The sequence below is a fragment of the Corapipo altera genome, unplaced genomic scaffold (genome assembly GCF_003945725.1).
Source record: "Corapipo altera isolate COAL_440 unplaced genomic scaffold, ASM394572v1 48b, whole genome shotgun sequence".
NCBI lineage: Eukaryota > Metazoa > Chordata > Aves > Passeriformes > Pipridae > Corapipo > Corapipo altera.
In genome coordinates this window covers 5848340-5872873 of record NW_020884884.1, presented here as the reverse complement: position 1 = coordinate 5872873, position 24534 = coordinate 5848340, and the positions used below count along the sequence as shown (strand labels likewise).

General features: G+C 35.7%; 1 protein-coding gene across 7 annotated transcripts in view; it reads left to right on the top strand.

Annotated features, from left to right (window-relative positions):
* The window catches only part of SYT14 (synaptotagmin 14), a 90111-nt gene that overhangs the window by 51689 nt on the left and 13888 nt on the right, over positions 1–24534 (top strand). For all 7 annotated transcript variants that reach the window (XM_027641392.1, XM_027641391.1, XM_027641390.1 and 4 more), the window contains 3 exons: positions 6546–6814; positions 8825–9274; positions 24280–24469. In XM_027641392.1, the coding sequence (XP_027497193.1) occupies positions 6546–6814; positions 8825–9274; positions 24280–24469 (909 nt within the window). The remainder of the gene's footprint in view (positions 1–6545; positions 6815–8824; positions 9275–24279; positions 24470–24534) is intronic.

Genomic DNA, 24534 nt, shown 5'->3' with positions numbered 1-24534 from the left:
TTATCTTTTTAGAAGTGATATTTTTCTTAAAATTTTGATAATTTGGAAGAAATGAACAGTGGACAGAGGTGCACAGAAACACCTGTTTGTTTAAGAAGTTAACCAATGTAGTGATCTGAAAAGTAGTGCAAAGGAAAGTTGGCTGATTATAAAAGTAGTGTAAGTGAAACCGGCATCTAAATGGAACAGAAAATAAGTTTTTTTACCAGAATGAGCATACTTAGAACAAATGCTTTACCAAAGGAAATATAACTATGAAAAGGAAGGCAATCAAATTCACAATTTCACTTCCTTAAGATTGCAGCTTTCACAAAGCTTTAGAGCTGGATGTAGTATCAGAAAACAAGAGGTTCTGGAAAGCTTGATGCATTGATATTCACATCAATAAAAGGTTAAAATATTGAACCGTTAGGTTTAAGCATTATTTTGGACAAGTGAAAATTATAAATCCAAAACCAGATAGCAGAACTCCTTCCTATTGAAATTAATAGAAATACTGTATAAGGAATCAGAAAATGATACTTAAATTGAAAGCAAATTAATTCAATAGTTGCTAATGTATAATTTTCATTGAAAGCCGACCAAAATATTTGGGAAGGAAACAAAAGAATGTCTTTGACAGCTGGTTCACTATAATGCTTTTAATAATATATTTATAATTAAAATGTTATAAATTGGGCTAATTCAGGAAAGAGAAAGAATTTTTCACCAGTGCAGGGCTTTTCAATATTGCTCTATAAAACAGACTATAAATTCTTACAAATAAGCAGTGCTCTAGTAAGTGCAGAAAAGAGCAAATTTCTTTTGTCTGGAAACAAAACCAGCCAGTTCCGCAGGCTAAAGATGTAAACAGACACATTAAAAAAAAAAACCAAACCAAAAACTATGCATGTTTCAGTAATTTCAGTCATTCTTAGACCTTTCCTGTGGAAGAAAAGTGAAGCTTTAATGACTGGACACAAAGATAATTCTATATTTTTGGATTACTTTTATTTAAAAAGCAAAAGAGAACATTTTTCTTACATCAGTGACTAGTAGCATTAGCCTTAGAGGGTGAGGAAAATGCAGTGCTAAGAACTTCACATGACATCAGATGTAAATGGCAGCAATGTTGTTTGATTTCCACAGGTCAGCAATTAAGCTTATAGTGTCTGGAATTTTCTAAATATTAGGAAACAGAATTATCTTTTAAAAAAAACCAACCAGAGATATGATTATTTTTTTTGTTATCTGGTGATAACATCTGCCTAATGTAGAAGGTAGTTCAACTGTGAATAAAAGTCTAAAATGTGGCAAATGCAAAAAGAAATCTCATAAAGAATTTTTTTCTGTTGTCTATGATGACCCCATACCACTCTTATATTCCCCTTTTTTTTGCTAAGCAAGCCTCATGCCATAACTCTTTTGGAAGAGAAATAGAATGATGCCAAGATAATTTGTTATATTGTGAAATAATAAGGGGTTTGTGGTCACCAAGATGCATGTAAGCTTTTGATTTTAAAGGAAGGAGAGGCTTGAGGTTTTATTCAATATTTAATGTTTATATTTTATACTCCTCGTAATATGGGGTAATTCAGTCAACATAATATTTTTGGATGGTAGAAAAGTTCAAACATGAAAATTCCATTTGGACTGTCTGTGCTGCTTATCAGAAATCTCTAAGGGTATTTAATCATTCAGAATAAGAAAGGTTTCTTTAATTTTTAAACATGTATTTCATTTTATGTTTTATTTAAATTGTCTTAACATTTACATAGAACCCCTTGAAGGCTTGAAAACTTGAAATTTACGTTCGACTAAAAAAATAAATAATTATGTAGCATAGTGTATGCAGAGATATATTAGAGAAAGAAAAGGTGCTGTTGGAATATGAAGATATTCTAAAAATTACAAAATCTGACTTGCCAAAATTACTAATTTATATAGTGCTTATTTGTTTTAAAGAAACTGGAAAAGAACTGTTGGGGTAATGTTGCCTCCCACATTAGTGGGAATTTTTAAAGAAGTAATATATATGAGAAAATCGAACTTGCAAAAATGTAGTTAATGCCTGCTTATTAAACAAGGGAATTAAAGGCACAAGGATGGTTTCTTTTCCCATATGTTAAGAGATAGGTGTTCTTGGAATTACTCAGGAAATACGGGCTAAGGAGGGCTAGGTTTGTGCTGCTGCTGAGAACCTTTGGGAAAATTATTAAGATAGCAAGGACTAAACACTAGAAACATGGAAAAGAAAGAACATGACCAGCTGCGTGCCAGAATGTTGTGCAGCCTAGCATGGTCCACAAGAGACCAGGATAGAGACGAGAAGTGAGGAGCTTTGGAATTAGCAAGTTCAGATAGTAGCTGCAAACCGAAAGCATTTCTTCTGGTAAACTTTTGCATCTCTAAACTTTGATTCCACACAGCAAAAAAGTTTGTGTATTTTCTCATAGCTATTGACTCATAGCTCATAGCTATTCCAGGAATACTCAGTTTGGCCTAGGTTGTTGCTGTGTCAGATTTTACTGACAGTCTCTTGAGATTGATGGTAAGGTATGTATTAGGTATGATGGCTTGCAGTATGTCCTGCAGGGACTTAGGAAAGGAGATTACCCTTCATTGTTTAACAAACAGTACTAAAAAGAAGATATTTATTTACTTTTGACTTAAATGTGCTAATGACAGTTTACATGCTACAATTTCTGAGTGTACCAGCAAAATGCTAATCTGCTTGTGTTTCTCAGGTGTTTCACTTACAGTTCAGATTTGTTTAGCTATTAAGCAAGGCCTTTACTATTACCACTATATGAGCGTTTTTCCAGCCCACTAAGGAAGGAAGAAAATTTTTATTAAAGCAACTAACTCTTTAAAAATTGATTATTCAAATCTGCCTATTGGCAGCAATATGCTGAATTCTCAAGGTAGAATTTACCAAATCTTTGTTGCTAAACAAATTTAGTTGCACTCGTATTATGAGAATGCAAAGTCATTTGACATACTTTGGCTGGAAAGCTGGATATGAGATCTTTCTTTCTATTTGTCTTTTCTCTGTTCTGGCATTTTCTGGTAGGAACCTCAAAACCCGATTTGGTTTCTTTGTGGTTGTATCTTTCTTCCACTTTTGGGATATATGGTGGCTTGTTTTTCATCCTATCTAGTCCAAACTGCTAGGGTAATTTAATATTATTTATTTCATTGGGGGAATCGGCAAAAATTATTTTCTATCTGATTTGAGAGCGGATAGTGTTTTTGGAAACATGCAAAGAAACAATTCAACCATTAATTTTAGATTTTCAGTGTAACCATTGGCTTGTTAAGAGTAACTTGTTAGCAGATGTTATTAGGCACGCTCAGTGGTCTTTGGAAGGGGTTCTTTGGCTTTGTCACAGTACAAAAGTATGCACAAGTGTACCTGTGTCTTAAGTTTATGCCTTAAATGAAAGGTGCAAGGTATGTTTTAGACAGGGGTTTGACAGGTAAATATGCAAACACTTCAGATCCTGCTTTTCTTTCAGCTCCAAATGTTTTCCTCCAGACAATCAGTGATAGGCCAGCAGGCACTAGCAGTGATTTTTTGTGTTAAACTTTAATGCATATGCAAAATTGTGTTGACAGATTGATTGTTGAAATTAGTTGCTCCTTCTGTGTAATTTTTAAGGAAAATACCCAGTATCAGATATTTCGTGTTGCTGTATTCACTGGTATCATTTGTCTTTGACATCATCAGTCATTAGAATATCTTAATGTAATTAAAATCTTCAGTATTTTTATTTATATTTATTATATATATAATATATATTATATACAGAGAACTGTAACAAAAAATTCATTTTATTGCATCATTTACTATGGGAAGGGGGAAAATAATTTAAAATGAGACATTTTCATTTTAAAAATTAATTTGTAAACTTTGATATCTTTTATGCAGATATAGCTTTTGTTAAAAACCAGTTTGTGCCTGTTTAGACAGTGGTGTCCTTAGATTTTTTAATTCCAGATCCTTGTTTTAAGAATGTATGTGCTATTTCAGTTTGGTAGACTAAACTTTCAAAAATGTATTAGTTAAAACCTGCCCCAGGGCTTTAGCTTTTTCTGAGATTTTTGAATCACATCTAGTTAATAAGAATTTTCTTTTCTTCACTTCTTTCCTGTCTACATTAAAAGCACCTCTTTCTGTCACACAGCCTGTAGAGTTTTCCCATAGGGATATATAATGGAGTTCATCAAAGTGAAAAAACTGAGTCACACAGTCATTTATTTACTCATGTAAGACAATAATGGTGTTGATAGTTACCTGGACACACTTTCATATTGTTAGACTGTGCAAAAGCTAGGAGGTAAAAAGTCTTTGCAGAATTGACTTCAAGTGAAAAGAAAGATATCAAATTCAGGGCTGCATGGTGATTACTGTTTCATATAATGCTGTTTGTTGCCTTTTAGCAACAATGAGCAGAAATGTTACTCTGATTTTGCTAGAATATTTAATTATATAAATTATGAGAAGGAAGTCCCGTTTTCATGATATGGATAGGTATTATTATTTTATTATTATTAAAATGTCAGTTTAGATTCTAATATTATGTTTACCTAGTTTCATGGGCAAAAGTTATATGACATTCGTAGGTAAGATTTTATGTTTATCTGCTAGACAGATGACTGCAATTTGAGAATAGGATTCCCTGCTGGCTGGTTTGCTTTCCAGCCCCATGGGACTGGAGTTTCAAGAGCTGGTGGCACTGGTCTAACTAAGAGCAGGAGCACTGTAACAGCAATTTGGAATCACTCTGAATGGCAGGCTGACTCTGATGGGTTTATCAGAGAAGAGGGGGTTCCTGACAGTGGTTTCATCTCATTGGAGTGTTTTAATTACTCATTTGCCTTAGCTAAAGCTAAGAGGTGTTCTGTTAAGAGCCACTGAAATAGAGGAGAGCCCTGCATCCCCCATTATCTCTGAGGCCTGTATTTGTATGTGCAGTAGATATGCTCCATAATGAGCTGTCCTGTCCTTTCCCAGCAGTGCACGTTGTCTCCCCTGTAGCCAGTATGTCTGGGAGTGCTTCCCATGGGCAGTGTGCACCCAAAACATGGTGGTTTGGGCTTTACATCAAGTCTTAGATGCTGTGAAGTGTTCCAGCATGCCACAGTCACATAGAGCCCAGCCTTCCAAAGGAAAGGAGAGCTAAAGAGAGCCTCTTGCTTAAGACTGTTTCCTAGGAGAGCCGTGTGACTCTGTTCTCGGCCTTTTCCATAAAGGTAACTCTTAAGCGTACTCAGTCTGTTTATATGATATGTTGAACAACTAGTGATTACCTCTGAAGGAGTTAAAAGGTTGGAGAATTTAGGACACAGTCAGGGCAATCCTGGATACTAAAATTTGATGATGAAACTAAAATGTACCACCTTTGTTATGTGGGAAAGATCAGTTTCTTTCTCAGATGAATCTGAAATCAAAGCTTATGTTATTCTAATGTTAATACTTTTGTTAACTTCCTTGTGTGGTAGGTTTTTCTGTGAGTGAAAGTAGAATTTCTGACACCAGAAAACATTTTTGCTTTGAAATTTTTATGGAAAAGGTAATTCTATGTGTGAGGGGCATTGAAATCTTCATTAAAACCTCTACAGAAGATGTAAACAAAATGTGACACAGGTCATCACCTATCCTTGATGTTCCTTTTATTTTGGCTACTGCACACCTTGCTGTCTTTTCCCAATTCTGTTCAACTGTGTAATGCTGCATAGTAAAATATGAGATGAAAACTTGAAATGTAATTATTTTGAATTAGCTTTCTGTATCTGTAGCTGTGCATCAGGTTTATTTTCTGAGGAGATATATAACCACATTTCTATCTATCTATCTAGTGTGAGAAGCAAAGATGTCAGCCTCAAGTATTCATCCCAACCACAAGATTGCTCATGATCCTTTTTCCACTGTCTTTAGCCACTCGATCTAGTGTCTAACTTCCAGACCCTTTAGCTGTCCTTATCAAGTAATAAAGGATCTGAGACACTGCTTCACTTTTTAAATTCACCAGTGAGCAGAGTTTACTTGTGTGAAAGGCTACCTTTATTAGTACCTTATTTGCCTTCAGAGTTCAATTTGATATCTCCCTGGTGGGCAACTGCATGGGAGGTGATCAGTTTGATATCGTGGCTTTAGGGAGTGCATTTTGTTTCTGTAATTGGTCTACATTCCACCTGCACAGAATCTGACTTAAGATATCCAAAGGTTTTTGCAAGGTAAGCATCACTGAAGTCCAAGCCTAGAATTTCTGTCATGTCATATTTATGCTATATTTATTTCTATATGGTTTACACAATCCATTCTGACTATACACTTAAAACTTTGCTTTTATCTAAATTTCTTTCATCTGAGATAATTCATTTTCATTTTTAACAAATTTTTTTTCTGTACTGTTTGTCATCTGATTTGAAATGTAAAGTAAAAAAAAGACATACATAGTTTTTTAAAAACTCTTTCCAGACATTTAGACTTACATTTTCCGCAGAACTGTTTCAACAGTAAGTAATCAGAAAGTAAGTAAAGAATTTTCACTTATTCTCAGCAAACTGCATACAGAGGATGAGAAGAACACCTCCGCTAGATGAACTGCAGCCGCCTCCATACCAGGATGACAGCGGTTCTCCTCATCTTTCCTGTACGCCTTCTGAAGTTGGAGACAGTAAATGTGAATATTCCCAGTGTAGCAACAGTCCAAGATGTTCATATAAGTGCCCAAGTGAGGGAAGCACGGGACACGAAATAGAAAGCTTTCATAACAAGGGATACGAAGAGGATGTGCCAAGTGATAGCACAGCGGTTCTTAGTCCAGAGGTAAATGAAAGCAGTTAAGTGTTCTGAAGTGCCATTCAGTGCAACTTTGTAGGGCTTTTTAATCTGAAGATCTGTGCAGCGTTGTATGGACACTGATAATGCAAACTCAGTTATTTAAAAAAAAATATTTTGTTACAATAGGATTTCAGATTGTTCAGATTACTGTAGTTATCTTTATGGCACCTTAACTTTGAAACAAGCTCCCAGTAAGTGTGAATTATTTTTTAAACCAGTCAGAAAACTTCTTCACACTATGAGGACTGTAGTCAAAATTCTTCCACAGAGTTTTTCAAACAACCTAAATAAAAGTTTTGTAAATGCTTTTCAAACCAAACACCCTATAATGTAAAACAAGTTTTATGAAAAAAAAAAAAAAAACAACAAAAAACAAACTATGAAGATTTTTCTTTTAATTGTTGATGTGATATAGTGGTTGGTCCACTTAATTTTCGTATTTTCTGCTATAACTGTGATGATATCTGTGTATTTTTTTCTGTGAAGAAATCATCTTTTCTGACACATATTTCCTTGAAATGTCTTTAACAACCAGTTACTGCACTGACATTCATGGGTAAGTCTGATTAGTGATGTCATGTGCAGAAGAGGCTCCTTTTGGTACAAATTTGTCTTTTGTTGCTACCTGAAATATTGAAGTACATATTAGAGCTCAATCCTGATGTGCCTTAGTAGACCTTAGCTGTTTCTGCCTTAGTAGACCTTTTGGGTAGTTGATGTTGGATACCTGGGGTGTTGGTACTAGATCTGGAAGGCCCAGCTGCAAGGTCCTCCAGTGGTGAGCTGTCTTTATGTATCTGATGATCAACTGTGGTCTGTATTAACTTTATTGCTTGTGAAGACATGGTGTGTACATATAGTCCTTGAACCTGGATATACTGGAAGAAATCTAATCCTAGTTCTTCCCAGTGTGTCACTCCAGTTGTTAGTGTAAGCATACTCAATAAAAACTGAGAATGCTGCCAACTTTTTTTATAGCCACTCAAAACTTGAGTGAAGCTTTTAGAGGAATGAATTCCCATAGCTATGTAGCAACCAGGTTAAAACAAGAATATTTTTTAATCCAAAAGGCTTTGTTGTGGCATCTATTCATTCATGTAAACAAGCATATCTTTGAGAACATGAAGATACACTTGAAATATATTTGTTTTACATACTTGGGATAACTTATTGCATGAGCAGTAGGTTGCTCTGCACTTGTAAATATTTTGTGTTTCAGTATTACTGTCAAACTAACTGTTGTAAAAATATAGGAGATCAATATTTTGTTCAAAATTTGAAGTGACAATAAAGAACTTGAATTTTAAGTTTAAACTACAGTTTTAGGACTGATGCAGTTTACAGAAAGTTCAGAAGGTGTGTTCAAAACAGATGCATCTTGCACAGTTTCAGTAAAATTACATGAATAAAGCCCATGGCAGAGGGGTTGGAACTAAATGATCTTTAAGGTCCCTTCCAACCCAAGGCATTCTGTGATTCTCTGATAATTTTTGGCATATTCATACAACTCTTGTGGACTGCAGCAGGAGCTGCACATGCAAGTTGGTTTGTAATTCCTATATTCTTTACTGGTATCTCACACTGCTCTCAGTCATTAGCCAGCTCTTCAAACATTGTAATATATTACCTTAAAAATGTGTGTATACTCACACTGAAATAAGGTAGTTGTGTCTTTTAACATATGTATATACATTTTAACATGTGGGCACAGAAGAAGAGATCATCAATACAGCCTAATTCAATCTGAGCTCTGTCTGATTGATTCCTGGCTTTTGGTAGTATTGGCCAGGTGAAGTCTTTTGATTTCTTCTTGTCTGCTAGTCAGCCCTCTCCTTGGGCTTTTGGTGTTTGATAACCTTGTTTATGAAATGAACAAAAGGATCATAGTGCCTTCATATTGTCTCAAGAAAGCTATGTATTTCCACACTAGATTTAATAATAGAATACAATAAATAAATAAATAAATAAATGACTTTTTTTCTTCTTCTTCTTCAGGATATGTCAGCTCGAGGATCATCTTCACAGCTTCCTAAACCTTTTGATCCTGAGCCAGTAGCTAAATATGGCACACTGGATGTGACTTTTGACTATGACTCACAGGAACAGAAGCTTTTGGTGACAGTGACAGCTGTCACAGACATTCCCACATACAGCAGGACAGGTGGAAGCTCGTGGCAAGTACACCTAGTTCTTCTCCCTATAAAGAAGCAGAGAGCAAAAACTAGCATCCAGCGGGGACCATGCCCTGTCTTCACAGAGACATTCAAATTTAATCACGTTGAGTCTGAGATGATTGGGAATTATGCCGTTCGCTTTAGACTGTACAGCGTACGTCGCATGAAAAAAGAGAGGATTGTGGGAGAAAAGATTTTTTACTTAACAAAATTGAATCTTCAAGGGAAGATGTCAGTGCCAGTGATACTGGAACCTTCTTACAGTCTGTCTGTGAGTATTAAATGAGGCAGAATAAGAATGCAGTGATATGCAGTGTCCTGAATTCTGTAAGAATAGTGTGTATATTTATAGAGTCATCACATCCACTTGTTTTTTTTGAACAGCCATAGCACTGTATTAACACAACAATTATTTCCTTAGAGCTTCTATAAGTACATTCGCTCTCCACCTACGAAAGCTGCCCATATTTTTCCTTTTAATTACTTAGAAATTTCCAGTCTACAAATAGGGGTACAGTGGTGAATACATGTATAAATGCAAATATATATATAAACACATATATGTATATATGTGTGTATAATATATATATGTATATATGTTCCTTACTACCCTCAGCACTTGAATTTAAAAAGAAAAAAAAAAAAGAAGCTATACTAGCAAGTGCCCTCCATCTGTTGCAATTAAGTCTTGGTTGCAATAAGTTATTTCGTTTCAAGAAAGAAAGATAGGAAAGAGGAATTTTGAGAGTATAAAGCCATTTTTAATAACTTCAGATTAGAATCTTTTAAATAATTCATTTCTGGTTCAATGCGAAATGGAATAGTAGCTCAAAATGAAAAGGATTTTTTTCTGAAAAAACAGCTACTTACCTGATGAACAAAATTTTTTGTCCCCCAAATAATTTAATATTTTTAATAAAGCAAAGCAACAGTAATTAAGGATAAACATCAGGTATCACTTTCAATAAACACAGAAGATCACTAAATTGTCAGTGATTAGCATCTTCTTTTTAATTTTTGTAAATATTTAGGTATGCATTTGTCCAGAAAGAGAATGTTTGTCATGTTGTGGTCTGGGCTTCCTAGACTAGGAGTGCTTGAATGCTCATTGCTTAAGAGCTGTATATGTGCTTAATTATGGGCTTTTTTGGGAAAACGATGATACACTGTATGTATTTTGAGGGGGGTGTTAAAAAATCAATAAAAGAAAAGGAGGAGGAGAAGGGAAAGAAAGTATTTTTTTCAGGTGAAACAATGCAATTAATTTCTTCTGTATTTTGAAAAAAACTTTGGTTCAATTGAAATGGCATTTCTGTTGAACATGAGTATTGCAAAAGACACTCAGAATAAAAGGTTGTATTTAATGACTAAAAATATATTAATTAGTAGAATCATAGAATCATAGAATAGATTGGGTTGGAAAAGACCTCCAAGATCATCAAGTCCAACCCCTGATCCAACTGCAATTACTATATCATGGCACTAAGGGCCACGTCCAATCTCTTTTTAAAAACCTCTAGGGATGGTGAATCCACCACCTCTCTGGGTAGGCCGTTCCAATGCCTGAAGTAAAAGCTGAGACTAAAACATGGACCTGATGGAGCATCAACTGACAATAGAACAGAATTTTTATGGTTCCTTAAGAAGTACAAATTAGTCTAATCTAGGAATGAAGGAAGTTGAACATAAGCCAGCAGTGTGCCCAGGTAGCCAAGAAGGCCAATGGCATCCTGGCCTGAATCAGGAACAGCGTGGCCGACAGGTCCAAGGAAGTGATTCTTCCCCTGTTCTCAGCACTGGTGAGGCCACACCTTGAGTGCTGTGTCCAGTGCTGGGCTCCTCAGTTCAGGAAGGATATTGAGGTGCTGGAGCAGGTCCAGAGAAGAGCCACAAGGCTGGTGAAGGGACTCGAGCACAAGTCCTATGAGGAGAGGCTGAGGGAGCTGGGGTTGTTCAGCCTGGAGAAGAGGAGGCTCAGGGGAGACCTCATCACTCTCTACAACTCCCTGAAAGGAGTCTGTAGCCAGGTAGGCATCAGTCTTTTCTCCCAGGCAGCCAGAAGTAGGACAAGAGGGCACGATCTTAAGCTGTGCCAGGGAGGTTTAGGTTGGATATTAGGATGAAATTCTTTACAGAGAGGGTAATCAGACATTGGAATGGGCTGCCCAGGGAAGTGATGGATTCACCGTTCCCGGAGGTTTTTAAGATGAGACTGAATGTGGCACTTAGTGCCATGGTCTGGTAACCACGGCGGTGTTGGATCAGGGGTTGGACTTGATGATCTCGAAGGTCTGATTCTATGATTCTGTGATTCTATGAAGTGGTTCACCGACATAGTGCAAACTCTCCTAATGCAAAGTTTGCTAGTTTCACAGCTTGGAAAAAAACACCCCGTGAAACAAAACATTAAATATTCTAAATGTATTTGCTATGTTTGTGTGTGTTTTCAATAGGTTCTTGTATAAAATTTACCAAAGTCAGTGACAGAGGCCAATGAAGGAGCCAGGCTTGTGATTGATTAGTATATCCCATATGTGCACTGGTTATTCTTCAGTATTATTTTCTTGATTTTTTGTGACAGGGAGTGTTAAAACAAATTCCAGGAGGCATCAAAGATGATAAGGCTGTTATTTATTTTCTGTGATGGTAAGGCATGCCATGTCATCATTTTTCTCTCTTCAATTTTTGCGGGAAGGAACAGGAATAAGGAATATTGGTAGGAAGTTAAAGTATATTCCAGAGTTTGTTGCTTTAACAGGGTTTAAGCAGTCCCACCTCTTGCTGGAAAGGATCCTTCAGAGTCTTGATAGCTTGAATGAGGATCCATGGTTTTTTGGAACCGTGTAAATAACTTTTAAAGCTTTCGAAATTCATTCACATCTGACTTTACAGGTATTTTTCTCTTATCATTTATAGCCAGTATATTATTTTTTCAGTGAGCAGATTTACAGGATTTAACACAGAGTTGTTTTGCAAGAATGTTAAATTTCATTGTACTCTTAGGATGTATGACTGGATATGGGGAACATCCTTGGGTCACTTGACTTCAAGCGTTTGTTATTGGAAATAACCAGGTTATCTTGATCACAAAATTGTGAATTTTCATCTGAAAACATCAGGTTATTTCATTTCAGTTATTGCCATTTGGTCTTATGCCAGCATAAGTTCTTACCCTTCTCAGGTGTTTGCCTCTGGGTGTATTTATACACATTGATCGTATTCCTTTTTAACTGTCCTTTTGCTAAAATAAAACAACAATATTTATGTTCAACTAATCATAAATGTCAGGCAGGAGTTATTTAACAGGAGAAGGTTGTTTCAATTTGGACATATCCAGTTGCTCAAGGATATTTGTAATTTTAAAATCCATGATGAGGTACATTGTACATTCTGAATTAAATTTGCCTTGTTCAGTTGCAGAGTGTTTTGTTGCTGAGAAGTGTTTATATTTGACAGCTTTTTTTATGAAGATACTTCTTGGACAGATGACAGTTGTCCTATTTTTTCCACTGCTTCTCGTTATATGGATTTTATATATTAAATATACCTTCTGTCACTGAAACTCCCTAATCCATTGAAACATCTATGCTAATCTCTTCTGCAGAAATGTATTTTATTTGCTTCTGTCTGTGCCTGATATTACATTAATGTATTTTATTAGCTAATCATCTGCCTTCTGATTGTGTAAGAACACTTTGTATCCTATGAAGTTCAGGTTTTTTTCAGTTATGTCTTAAAGCTATACAGCGGGGAATGTGGTTAAAGGTAGATCAGCAAGTTCAGTGCCTTCAGACATAGTGACACACTCATGTGACTGGGGCCTGCAAGTCTCTGGTTATAGTTAAAATGTGAACCAGTGTACATCGTGGTGGGAACGTGATACTGTTATGTTCCTTAAATAGGTTTCAAAGCTACACATGACTCCAAATTTACAAATATATTCACAAAATATCTTTTTCACCCAAGTTTTCACCCTGTTCATCATCTTCCTACATTGTGTATGTCTTGCATTAGCAGCTATTATCCCAGTCCTGTTGCCATTTAACAGTCCTGTGTTGCTGCAGTTCTCCCACGTAACAGGGAGTTCCTCCTCAGCCCCCTTATTTATCACATGTTTTCTTCCAAGTTCAGCATATATTTGAGTGAAGAGGAAGCAATGGAACCAATATGAGCTAGGCAGAGTGCAGTTGTCACTGTTACCTTAAACTGTGTCCCTTTCAGATTTGATAGAAATTGTCCATTGCATCGAAAGTTTAATATTTATATTGTGGTTTTGTCAGAGTAGAGCTTGTGTAGGAAGATCTTTGTTGATGCTTTCAGATAAATTTTCCTTTTAGTACAACGGTAGACAAATTTGTGTTGACCCGTCTTGAAGTTTAGAAATTTTGTTTATTTATCTTCAGGAAATCCCTGTGGACCTGTTTTTAGTTGCTCTTCATTCTTCTCACCCCCAAAAATTTTCCTGACAGTAAACAACAGCCTCCAGTATGATGAGCTTATAAAGACATATAAGCAGTTTATTGAGTGAAATCTGTTTGGAAAAGATCAAAGAAACAAACGTAATCTGTCCCATAGGTTGCTTTTTGGTGTAGAATAACAACAATCAATCATGTTTTTTATTTTGTGATTGATTTGGGAAATACCATCTGGGCAACCAAAACATACCTCTTCCTGCTAAGCAAATGTGGTAATTATTCATTATGTATCGTCAATTTACAAAGTGTTTACTGGGGAGAATTCAGTTTATTTTTCTTTCTGTCTGTAGCATTCTCTAACATTGAACTCCCAGGTGTGATCTCCATAACAAAGAATGAATGGTGTTGGCAATCGTATGTGCTTAAAAGATTATTTTTGTATATCTTTAGTATAAATACCCCGAGCGTCTGGATAATTATTTTAATTGCAGGTTTTTTGAGTGAAGGCATTTATGCTTGCAGCATATAAAGATGCTCACTCTTGCACACACACATGCACTGGCTCCACTATGAGGGCAGTGGTTAATCAGCTAGTGTACACTGGATTATGCATGGTGATTAAGGCACAGTGTTTCATGTTGCCCTTTATGCGTGGCATATCTTCAGTATTCTTTTTAATGGATGTTTATCAGTTCATCATCTTTTCAGGAATAAAAGCTTTCAGAGTGGCATTTCTTTCCTGGGAATTCTTGTCCATTATAGAGTCAAGCTGTCAGGCTTTGTGCAAACTCTTAAAAGTATAAGAGTCACCACTGATGACTCTGTTACTTTGTTCTTATGGCATAGTCTATCCAGGATTGTATTTTGAAAGCTAGATACCAAAATTTATATGTATAAACAGAGCTTTATTAAATACCAGTATGATATTTAAAGCTGCTAATAAAAAAAATTGCTAAGACTTATCTAGAAAAAGAAAAAAACCCAAATATTTTCTTCTTAGTGTTTTAACTAGAATTCAACCCAAAAGGAAGAGTTACTATGTGACGGTGCAAAAATGCTTTCAGTTACCTTGTAAAAATTGTGTCCCTCAAAGTAAGGGGCAGTTATCTTTAAACTCTGAGTGCATTCTTATCTCGGGAATAACTTGCTCAATTCATTTGAGTTACTGGTGTAAACCACGGAAGATTGGAATTGATCCTTTGACACAAGTAGAAAGATTACTTGTGATTTCTTTTAAGTCATTAGGTGATGGGAAAATGGTTATCATGATAGTGAGGCTGCGGGAGAACTTGACAGTACTTGGCAAATGAAGCATTCTGCCTGTGTTTGGCTGCTTGTGCAACATTTCATGGCAGTATCAGCAAGCAGCAGTTATTGTTTTCTCAGTGTCATGGATAGGGTTAAAAAAATTGGCAAGTACCTGAAAACTGTGAAGGAATATGTCTTAGTCTTATTCTCCATATGCTTTTAATTAAAACAAGGAAATCCTGATGAGGGATCTGGAGCATAAGGCTTATGAGGAGTGGCTGAGGGAGCTGGGGTTGTTTAGTCTGCAGAAAAGGAGGCTCGGTGGGGACCTTGTCACTCTAAACTACATGAAAGGAGGTTGTAGTGAGGGGGGAATCAGTCTCTCCTACCAGGGAACAAGTGACAGGACAAGAGGAAATGGCCTTGAGTTGCACCAGGGGAGGTTTAGATTAGATATTAGGAAAAAAAATTTCACAGAAAGGATTGTAGAGTATTCGAACAGAGTGCCCAGGGATGTGCTGGAGTTACTATCACTGGAAATGCTCGAGAAATCTGTGGATATGGCATTTGAGAACATGATTTAATGGTAAATGTGGTGGTGGTACTAGGTTGATGGAACACCAGGGGCTTTCTTCAACACATTATCAAAACCAGAACTTGAATTTAACGTTAACTTTCAGCTGCCTTGCTGTCATCCAGGTGGGGAACAAGTTCCTACATTGGTAACCAGATCTATTACCATAACCCTGAATGTAGGATACCGAGAGAATTTTTTGAAGTCAGCAGTGCAAAGAATTTCATCTAGTTGTCAAAATCATCGGTTGGTCACAAACAGAGTAAAATAACAATTTTAAAACTGTTATCTTTTGCCTTTAATCAATGACTTGTGTCAAGAAAATTATATACTCAGTTTGATCCCCACAGTCTTTGATATTTGCATCAGCAAATAATGGAAACTATGGTTCAGGTATGGCATTACTATTTTGAGAGCATGATGGTGCTTTTCAGCCTCTAAAATGCCCCCAGTCAAATGACAGGCTGTGCATGACTGTTCTAGATTAAATCAAAGTAATCCTCCTGAGCAATACTCTTATTTACTCAGAAAAGCCAGTCCGTTCAGTGACAAACATATTATCTAGAATTCTGTGTGTAGATTTGATCATCTTTAAAAAAATAAAATGGAGAAAGCTTATCAATACATAAAGCTAAAAAAGTCAGGTAACTGAGATTCTCACACTGTCACTCCCTTTAGCAAAAGTCTGGTCTCCCAACCTGGATTGCAGTTTCAAACAGCAGTAAGGAAAATAATCATGCCGTAAATTTCCCAGAAGTGACTTTTTAGAAGTTACAAGTAAAGATTATCAAGGTTGTCACTCACGTGAAATTTCCACTTTTGAAGACTATGGAGCTGCTGCTTAAATCTTCCTCAAGAACTCCAGTCTTTCAGTGGAGGTACGCTTTAACCTATCTGTCCAAGTGAAATTTGTTTTCCTTAGAGATACTGAATTTCTGGAATATTTTTTTTTCTTATAATTTTAATTCTCTCTTGTTTGCATGTATGTCTACACACAAATGCCTTCTCACTTTTGTTGCTGTTTTTCAAGAAAACTAGAAAAAGTCAAAGCACAGAATCAGTTCCGTTTGTAGGTTTGAGTACCTTTCAGCAAAAGCACATGCACTGTTTTCCTTCAATTTATTTCCATTGAGGGAAATCCTAATCAGAGATGTTGCACAAACAGATGAAGTCACCTAGCCTGCAAATTCATGATGTATGTGTTTATGAAACTTTCAAGTTTAGTTTTTAGCTTACTTACTCAGTGATTCTTATTCTTCTCCTGGGCTTTGCAGTGTAAGTCTTCATCATTACCATTTTTCATTTCAGACTTGAGCATCTTCAGGTAATCACTTTTTTTGTATATTCAAGCAGCCTGTATTTGGTATCAGATAAGCATTTCTGGTCATAGGGTGCCTTTAGCGAGGGTTCCTTTTAGTCTTAGGGTGTCAACATCTTGTCTGGTTTGGCCTCTGTATTGTTTGACCTTGAGCTGAGTCTTTCACAGATCCTGCCTTTCTGTTGGGCTTAATCAGCTGTCAGCTGGCCCCGGGAGAACCCAGCTTATCTCTTTGCTTCTTTGTGATGTGTATGATAGCTCTGAAAACTGAAGCACATCCCTTCCAACTGCAAACACCTGGTGGTCCTCTGATCATGGGATTAAATGTGTCCTGAACAAATCTAAAGGGGTACCAGTAGGAGGTTAAATCAGAGCTGGGTGAACTGTGTAATCGCAAATACTGACAATAACTGACAAATGCACTTACTTGTAATGTTACAGATTTGTTCATTGTGAAAAACAATTGCATGTATGTTTATGCAATCAAATACTAATCCATAGATTGACTACTCATAAATTGTGCTTAATGTTTGATCACTGAATCGTTCTCTTTTCCTGGTCTGAAGGGTGTAATCAAGAGAAAAAAAAAAGAGAAAAATGAAATTATTTGCCATTGATCTCTTCAATGAGCATAGACTAACTGCATCTGGACAGAGCATTGTCATTTAAAGAAGTCTCTAGTCTTGGAAGCTGTCCCACAGTAACATCTCCATGTTCTTTCTTACATGTTTGACAGGGAGTAAAGAGAGGGGGAGGTGTGAGTGAGCCCTGGTAGGAGCTGTTAGCATAGCTTCATCAGGAGTGCAGGTAAAATGTCTGCATTTTGTGTCAGATGTTCTAAACTAAATTGCTAACACAAACATCTGACAGCTTTTAGTGCTTCAGTCTTTCTTTATGCTACGTGTCTTATCTCAGAAAACAGAATTCAATAACAAAAGGCCTTTTGCCTCTTTTCCTCCCAGCCCATTGCTGTATAAAAAGCTGGTAGACTTCTGCAATGTGAAAACAGCACTTTGCAAATGCTGTAAATTCCGTTGTACATTCATTCCCAGTTGCCTCCACTGCTGCTCAGATTTGCTCTGCAAATTTCAAGCCCATTATGTCTGTGGAACAACTTGGTGACCTTTTGTCATCTGACAAGGAAGCCAAAGGTGTAATTTAAATGCAGGCTAATAGAAGTTATAGAAAATTTCTAAGTGTTTCCCTTTTGGTAGAGAATTAATGTTTTGTTCTGCAGAACTGATGATTTTAAAAACATGTAGACTTAAAGTAGTAATAGCAAATTCTCATGAAATAGGAAAAGCAACACAGAAATCTCTCTGTGAACTTGTTCAAAATCTTTCAGAAAAGTTGAATGTTGATTTGCCACTATTAAGAATATATAAATTTTAGTTTAGTTTAGTTTTATGACTAAATTATTGTATCTTAAAGTTTGAAACGAAACTTTATTTTTTAGTAAAATTAATTAATTTTAAATTATTTTAAAATGGAATTTTGAGTGCTGTCTTGTCTGAGGATAGCTAAGGATAGTTTGACAGCTCTGAGCATTATAGTATCTCTGCTAAATTAAAGTTGTGCATAGAATTTTTAAGGTTTTAATCCCTTGAATCTAGCAAATAAAAAAATTATTAATTTTGCTTTTATCTCAATTTTTCAGTGTTCCGTCTGTGGGAAAACAATGTGTTTTGTAGAATTCTGCATCCATAAAACTTTTTTCTCTTGAGATTCAAAAACAGGGTAGAACAGAAGCTTTTGATGAGAAATATGAATATTATCATTTCAGATAGTCTGATTTTCAACTACATTAATAGTAGTTTAATAAAGAAGACAACCCATATTTGACATGAATACCATTAATGTTGAATGTATTTATTTGCTAAAGATCCTAAATTGGAGTTGTTGACTAAGAAGTCCTGGTAATTTTTAAAGCATGCCATTCTATCCAAAATAAATATTTTTTGTTCCTAAAATCAGGTCACATAATGGAGATATTAGGATATTTACTTTCATGTTTGTGATTTAAGTTGATTTAGTAATACTGCAAAGTGTTAAGTGCATAAATAAAAATTCACATTATACTTAATTGAAATGTACTTCAAGGAAGCTATTAAAAAAAAAAATCAACCAAAATAATTACCTGTCATAGATAATGATGCTTTCCTAAACTCGAATCTTTGTGAAATGCTTAAAACTATATTTTGAATGTTTGCAAGTTCAGGTTATTAGTTTAAAAGCAAAATACCGATAACTATTTGGGTTTTTTTAATTTTACAGTACAGGACAGCTGACTTTAAACCTTGACATTCCTAATCCTTTTTCATCCCTGTGTTTTCAGGGCTGAATTCTTCAGGTGGTTTAAGTTCTCTTTCTCGGGAACGATCTGGATATTTTTTTCAAAAGTATTTTAGCTTTGAAACATGTTTTTATGAAAGTACCTGGTGCTGCAGCCACTAATGAAGGATGTGGAGCCTCTAGGTTTGGTTTTCTCCTCCCTAAGAGCTGGTCTGGAGCCTGTGTAGTGCTTGGGTGCTCTCATCACCTCAGCAAGCTTTAGCCTCAAAGGGTTCAGGATTCAACAGTAGCTTCAGGATTCAACACTGGGGTGGTGATTAAGAGAGATTTTAGACTTTTATCTAAAAACTGTTGGAGACCTGGCTTGAGTTCCTCTTTTACCTACTAGGATTCAAATTTCCTTCCCTAACCTCTCAGTTGTATTGACCTAGAGGTAGAAAAAGTAATGTGCAAAAAAGTTCTTTAAGAGATTAGTGGTATAACATTAACATTTAAAATTGGAGAGAGACATTTTGACAAGTAGCATGCTGTGAATCAGATTTTTGTTGCTGAAGGATTGTCAGCAAGGTTTCATCTTTCCTGTGTATATTTTGAAAAGCCAAGAGAATCAGATGTTCTTGTTTGGTAAGCCTACAGAGACATGATTTTAACCTGTGCATTGAGGAAAATGAACTTTTAACTGCCTTCAGAGCATGGCCACATTATTCCCTGTCATTAACTCCATTTGGCTTAAGAACAAAATTTATAAGCAGAACTCCAGGGTACAGAAAAATAACAGTAGGAGATGAATATGTAAGTAACAAATACTGCGTTTCCATGGAATTATGGTGCAGGAAGACAAATAAATACATTTGACTTATATTACCATTGATGCAAATAGATGGTTCTCTCTGTTGTAAGAGGGCAGAGAAAAATACTACTGAAAATGCCTCTTAGGGGTTGAAGTCTGATGTAATGCATTATGTGTGTTCATGTCCATTGGCATGAGAGAAGAGTGGGGTTTTTTTGATTGACAACTTTTGTACAATAGGGACATATGAAATACAAAGACTGCTTAATGGGAATGTTTTTATTATATATTTCTTAAAAAGGCATGTTTCTTCCCTAGATAATATATGCAAAGAAGTCATCAAGGACAATAGTTTGGAGAATTAGTAATTAAATTTTTGTAGAATATAACACATATTACTGTTACAATCTAGTGGAAAGCAGTGATTCTTGTAAGTGTTGGTCAAATAAAATCAGACTAACTGTAATAAAGTACTACTTTGTGATGTATATGGGAAAGGTTTAGGTCCTTTGCACACAACTCTCTGTTAGAAAGTTGAAAAGCTGAATTTTTTTCATTTACTGTAGTAAGACCGACCTTTGAACCAACTACTTGGAATAGACTTTGCCATTTTTTTTTGCTTGTGCTTACTGTTAAGAATTTATTTTTATTATGGCTAAATCGACAAAAATAGGTTCAGGATTTAGTATTAATGTCCTCAATCTCAAGAAACAGTTTCTAGCACTGTGGTCAGATCATCAACACTTTGACAGTTCAACTCAGTTCTTAAAAATCTGCATATAAGGTTTTAAAGCAGTTCTTGCTAGGCTATTCTGGTGCTTCACTGACCTTGAAAAGCCTTTTCTGTTATGGAACCTCAGTCCTTTTTTTCCTACTTGTTAAATTACACACAGTGTTTATAAAGGAAGAGAGAGAAGAGTTAAGAAAATAAACTAACATAGCCAGATTTCAAACAAATAGTAAGTTTCCCACAGTGAAGGAACAGTGTCAGAGTGGCCTACAGATAGATTAACAGACAGATTGAATGCAGATCTAGATGGAGATGAAGAGCATCTGGTAGTATTCTAATGTTATCATGAGATGAAAGCTTCATTGTAGCTAAGTTTGTATTCATGTTGTACCAATTAGCAATTTCAGTGTTACTATTTTACAGTTTTGCACTTGATCATGAAGCTTATATTTTGAGCAGGTAAATATGTAACTTCTTGACTTGCTTTTTCTTGATGAGTTTGCTAGCACTCTTCTGGAATTCTGACTTGTGTAAATGGAAAAACCCCTCTAAAGAGAAACTTTAATAAATCTGTTATTTCCAACTCTAGTGCAGTTTATGGATTTAACACAAAGTCAGTTTAGTTACCAACAGATGGGATTGTCACGGAATACCTTACTTAAAACAATGAATGGATTTCCAAATCTGAACAATAAACTCTGTGCTGGAGAAAATACTTTTGAGGAGATATCTAATAATACTCAGTACCCCTGCTTTTTACTGCAATGGAAAGTCTTTCCTTATTTGTTAATCTGAGCCCTTTCGATCTCAGCTGTCTGTTACCATCCTTGATTGCACCTTCTTCTTCTCTTCCTCATAGGGCTTTTCTGTCTTCTTTCAAAAGACAACTGAAATGCAACCTCATCTTCCTCATTTCTCAGGTCTTTCACATAGTTGTCCCCAAATCCTGTTTTCTTCCTTATTATAGCCACAGAAGGTATATTTTGGTTTACATTGTTTTAACACTGTTTTTACCGAGTATGGTAATTTTGTCTCCTAATCTGCTTCACACCTCACTGCTTCATTTTCCATCTTAATATTTCATTTTCTTTTAAATTAGAATTTTCCAGTTTGTAACTGAAAAGCATTTCTTAAAAATATGTTTGGGTCAGCATGAAACAAAATGAGTTGAAGTTTGTTTTTTTTAATGTGAAATGGAAAACAAAATATGGTTTAGATTTTTTCTTAAGTGAATTTGGTTGCTTTATTTTAATGTCTTTAAACTTATGTCCCCACAGCATTTCATAGGAAGGAGATTCATAAGTTTATTATATAATAAGGATTAAACGACATTCCTTTGTTTGTCTCAAACCTGCAAAGTATTTTAGAACTATTAGAAAATATCATAGCAAAACCTTCAAGTTAGATGCTCTCTCCAGATTTTCATCAAGCTTGCATCCAGCACCAGTTCTTCCTATGCGACAGTTCTAAGGTACAGTCAGTTGCATTTCCAAACACTTACAGATCTAAAGTGTCACCTGGGTCTTCTCAACCCACCATTCAGCTGGTGAGATCCTTTTGCCTTGCCTTGACAAAGGCAGTCTTGTCCTTCACCCATCCATTCAGGATTATGCTGTAAAGGAATGATATTTCTAGTCCATCCTCATGTACCTTTGTAATATCGGACATTTCATTTTTCAGTTGTTTTCCTCCTTCTCTATTATACCACACAGAAGCTACTTATTTTCCCTTTCATGGTACTTCAGGACTTATTCCCACTCAGTTGTCACTCATTTACTATTCACTATTTCTAACAGGCTAAACCTTACTCCGATACTCATTGTAATCAGTTTAACTCTGTCATAAACTGATTTAGACTGAGTCCCTCTTAGAACATCAGTAAACTGGTAAGTCACAATTAGGACAAATGTGCTATCATCACCTTCTCTTGGTATGTCACAGCCCTTTGAGAATTTGGGGGGAGTGTTACCCAGCTGCTCACTTTGTGTTGTATCTCTTTTGTGGACTTGCAGCACGATCTCAATTAAATTTGAGACCTAAGTGAACAGTGTCAGGTTGACTGTACTTAAATTCCTGGCTCAACAAAATAATATGATTAATAATATCCATAGGGATAATGTGTCACAATTTTAAAATACCAGAAAACTTAAGTAATAGCTGCAGTTGTGACAGGCTGAGTCTTTCAAGTGTGCAGTGCATACTGTGACTGGTGAATCAAGTCATCTTTGTTTTAAACTTTCCATTTTGTGTTCTACTGTTGAAACTAGGAATCAAAAGTTTCCTTTTCTATGAGTGACAAGAATTAGAGAATGAATGTGTACTTGTATTTAATTTTCAGCAGTTTATAATTTGCAAGCAATTTGAAATTTATTCTTGGCATTGAATAAAAGACTTATGGAGAAATAACTAAAGATTTAAAATTTTGAATTTGCAGTTTGGGAGACGGAAGTCGGAAAGTTTTGTTGAGGTCCTTCTTTAGTAGTAAAAATACATTTTGTAACAACAGTGAATGTTTATTAATGAGGAACTGGATTGCTACTTGAAAATTCTGTCAGATGCCTCGGAAATGTTCTGTTGAAAAGAACTAGTTAAAATGTCAGTAAGAAAAATATTACTGTAGGTTCATAATTTCTTGTAGGTATCATGTCTTCTATAATTTGCAATTCTGTAATGTGTTTGGCCTTTACATGCATTTATATGTGTATGCATTTGGGCTTCATCTATGTCAGATGAAGTTTCTTGCTTATAAAGTTAACTTTTGTCTTGATGAGTATTTGTGCTATTTAGGGTTTAGATCTGATCTTACGCCCATGTCAGCTGTTGCTGGAAATGATAGAGACATTTGGGATCTGGAAGAATCGGCTTCACAAAATCATCGTGACTCCTTGAAAGAGCGATGCCAGGTTCCCAAATGAGTCAAGCCATATTTGAAAAATCTGTGGATCCAATTTACATTTTTTCCTGAGAGGATCATAAAGGGATGTGCTGATAATCCAAAAGTTTCTTCTTGGCTACCAAGCAAATTGCCATGCTATTGGATAAATTCCATCCTGTGTCTTGTTTTTAATAGTACAACTCTATGTGCCAGTGCAAATGAAAGTAGGAACAACCATGGTAGCATGGCAGCATCAAGAAAGTATGTCTTTTTTTTTTTCTAAAGCAAATAATGAGGGGTTAAAATGATAAAAATTGATGTTAGAAACTCCCTTTAAAGGTGCAATGTGGTGAGACTGCATGAGAGATACAAGTTTTTTGGAAGCTTGCAAGATGGAAATTAAAGCATTACTTGCTGCGTTTTGGATAGCATTCCTCCTTTCCCACCCAAGACAGAGGATCAATTGCAGTTCTGTATCCCCGTATCAATTAAATTCCTTGTAACCTAATTTATTCTAGACAGAATGCATTTTTCTATTTGCATGTGTTCTGTTATTTTGCTACTCATAAATTCTCAGTCTAGAGAAAAACCTTTACAAAGGATGAATAAGAATTTTCTGCATTTTATTATCTTCAAAGTTCCACTGGTGTTTTGCATTTTTTGGAAAGTAAAAGATCCAAGGTTTAATGTTCTCCATGATGCTGACAAATTATGTTACGGGTCTTACCTTAGCAATTGAAGTAAATAGGGACTATAAAGGCTGTTCTTCATCTTCTGCTATTATTTTTCCTGAATTATGAAGCAGTGGAAACACTGAAGAATTGTTTTCGTTTCATACCGCTTTAGTCTTTGTTACCTCTAACATGTGCAAATTAAGTATATATTAAGAATGTACATTTCTTACTGGGTGATTGAATGGAACTTCTGTTATTGTCAGTAAGTTGCTTTCATAATTTTCTATGCATTATTCTAAAAATTGACTTCCCAGTAACACTGTTCCATAAAGCACACAGAACTTTTTATCTGTTTTGTAGGGCTGTGACTCTCAAATGAGCATGTCAGAAGTGTCCTGCAGTGAAAGTACCTCCTCTTGTCAGTCTCTGGTACATGGCTCAGCTCCAGAAATCCTCGTTGGCCTCCTTTATAATGCTACAACTGGAAGATTATCAGCAGAAGTGATAAAAGGCAGCCACTTCAAAAACTTGGCAGCGAACAGACCACCCAGTGAGTGAAAATCTTTTTTCATCCTAATGCTTCTGTACTGATGGGGCTCTTGGTAGCAAGGACTC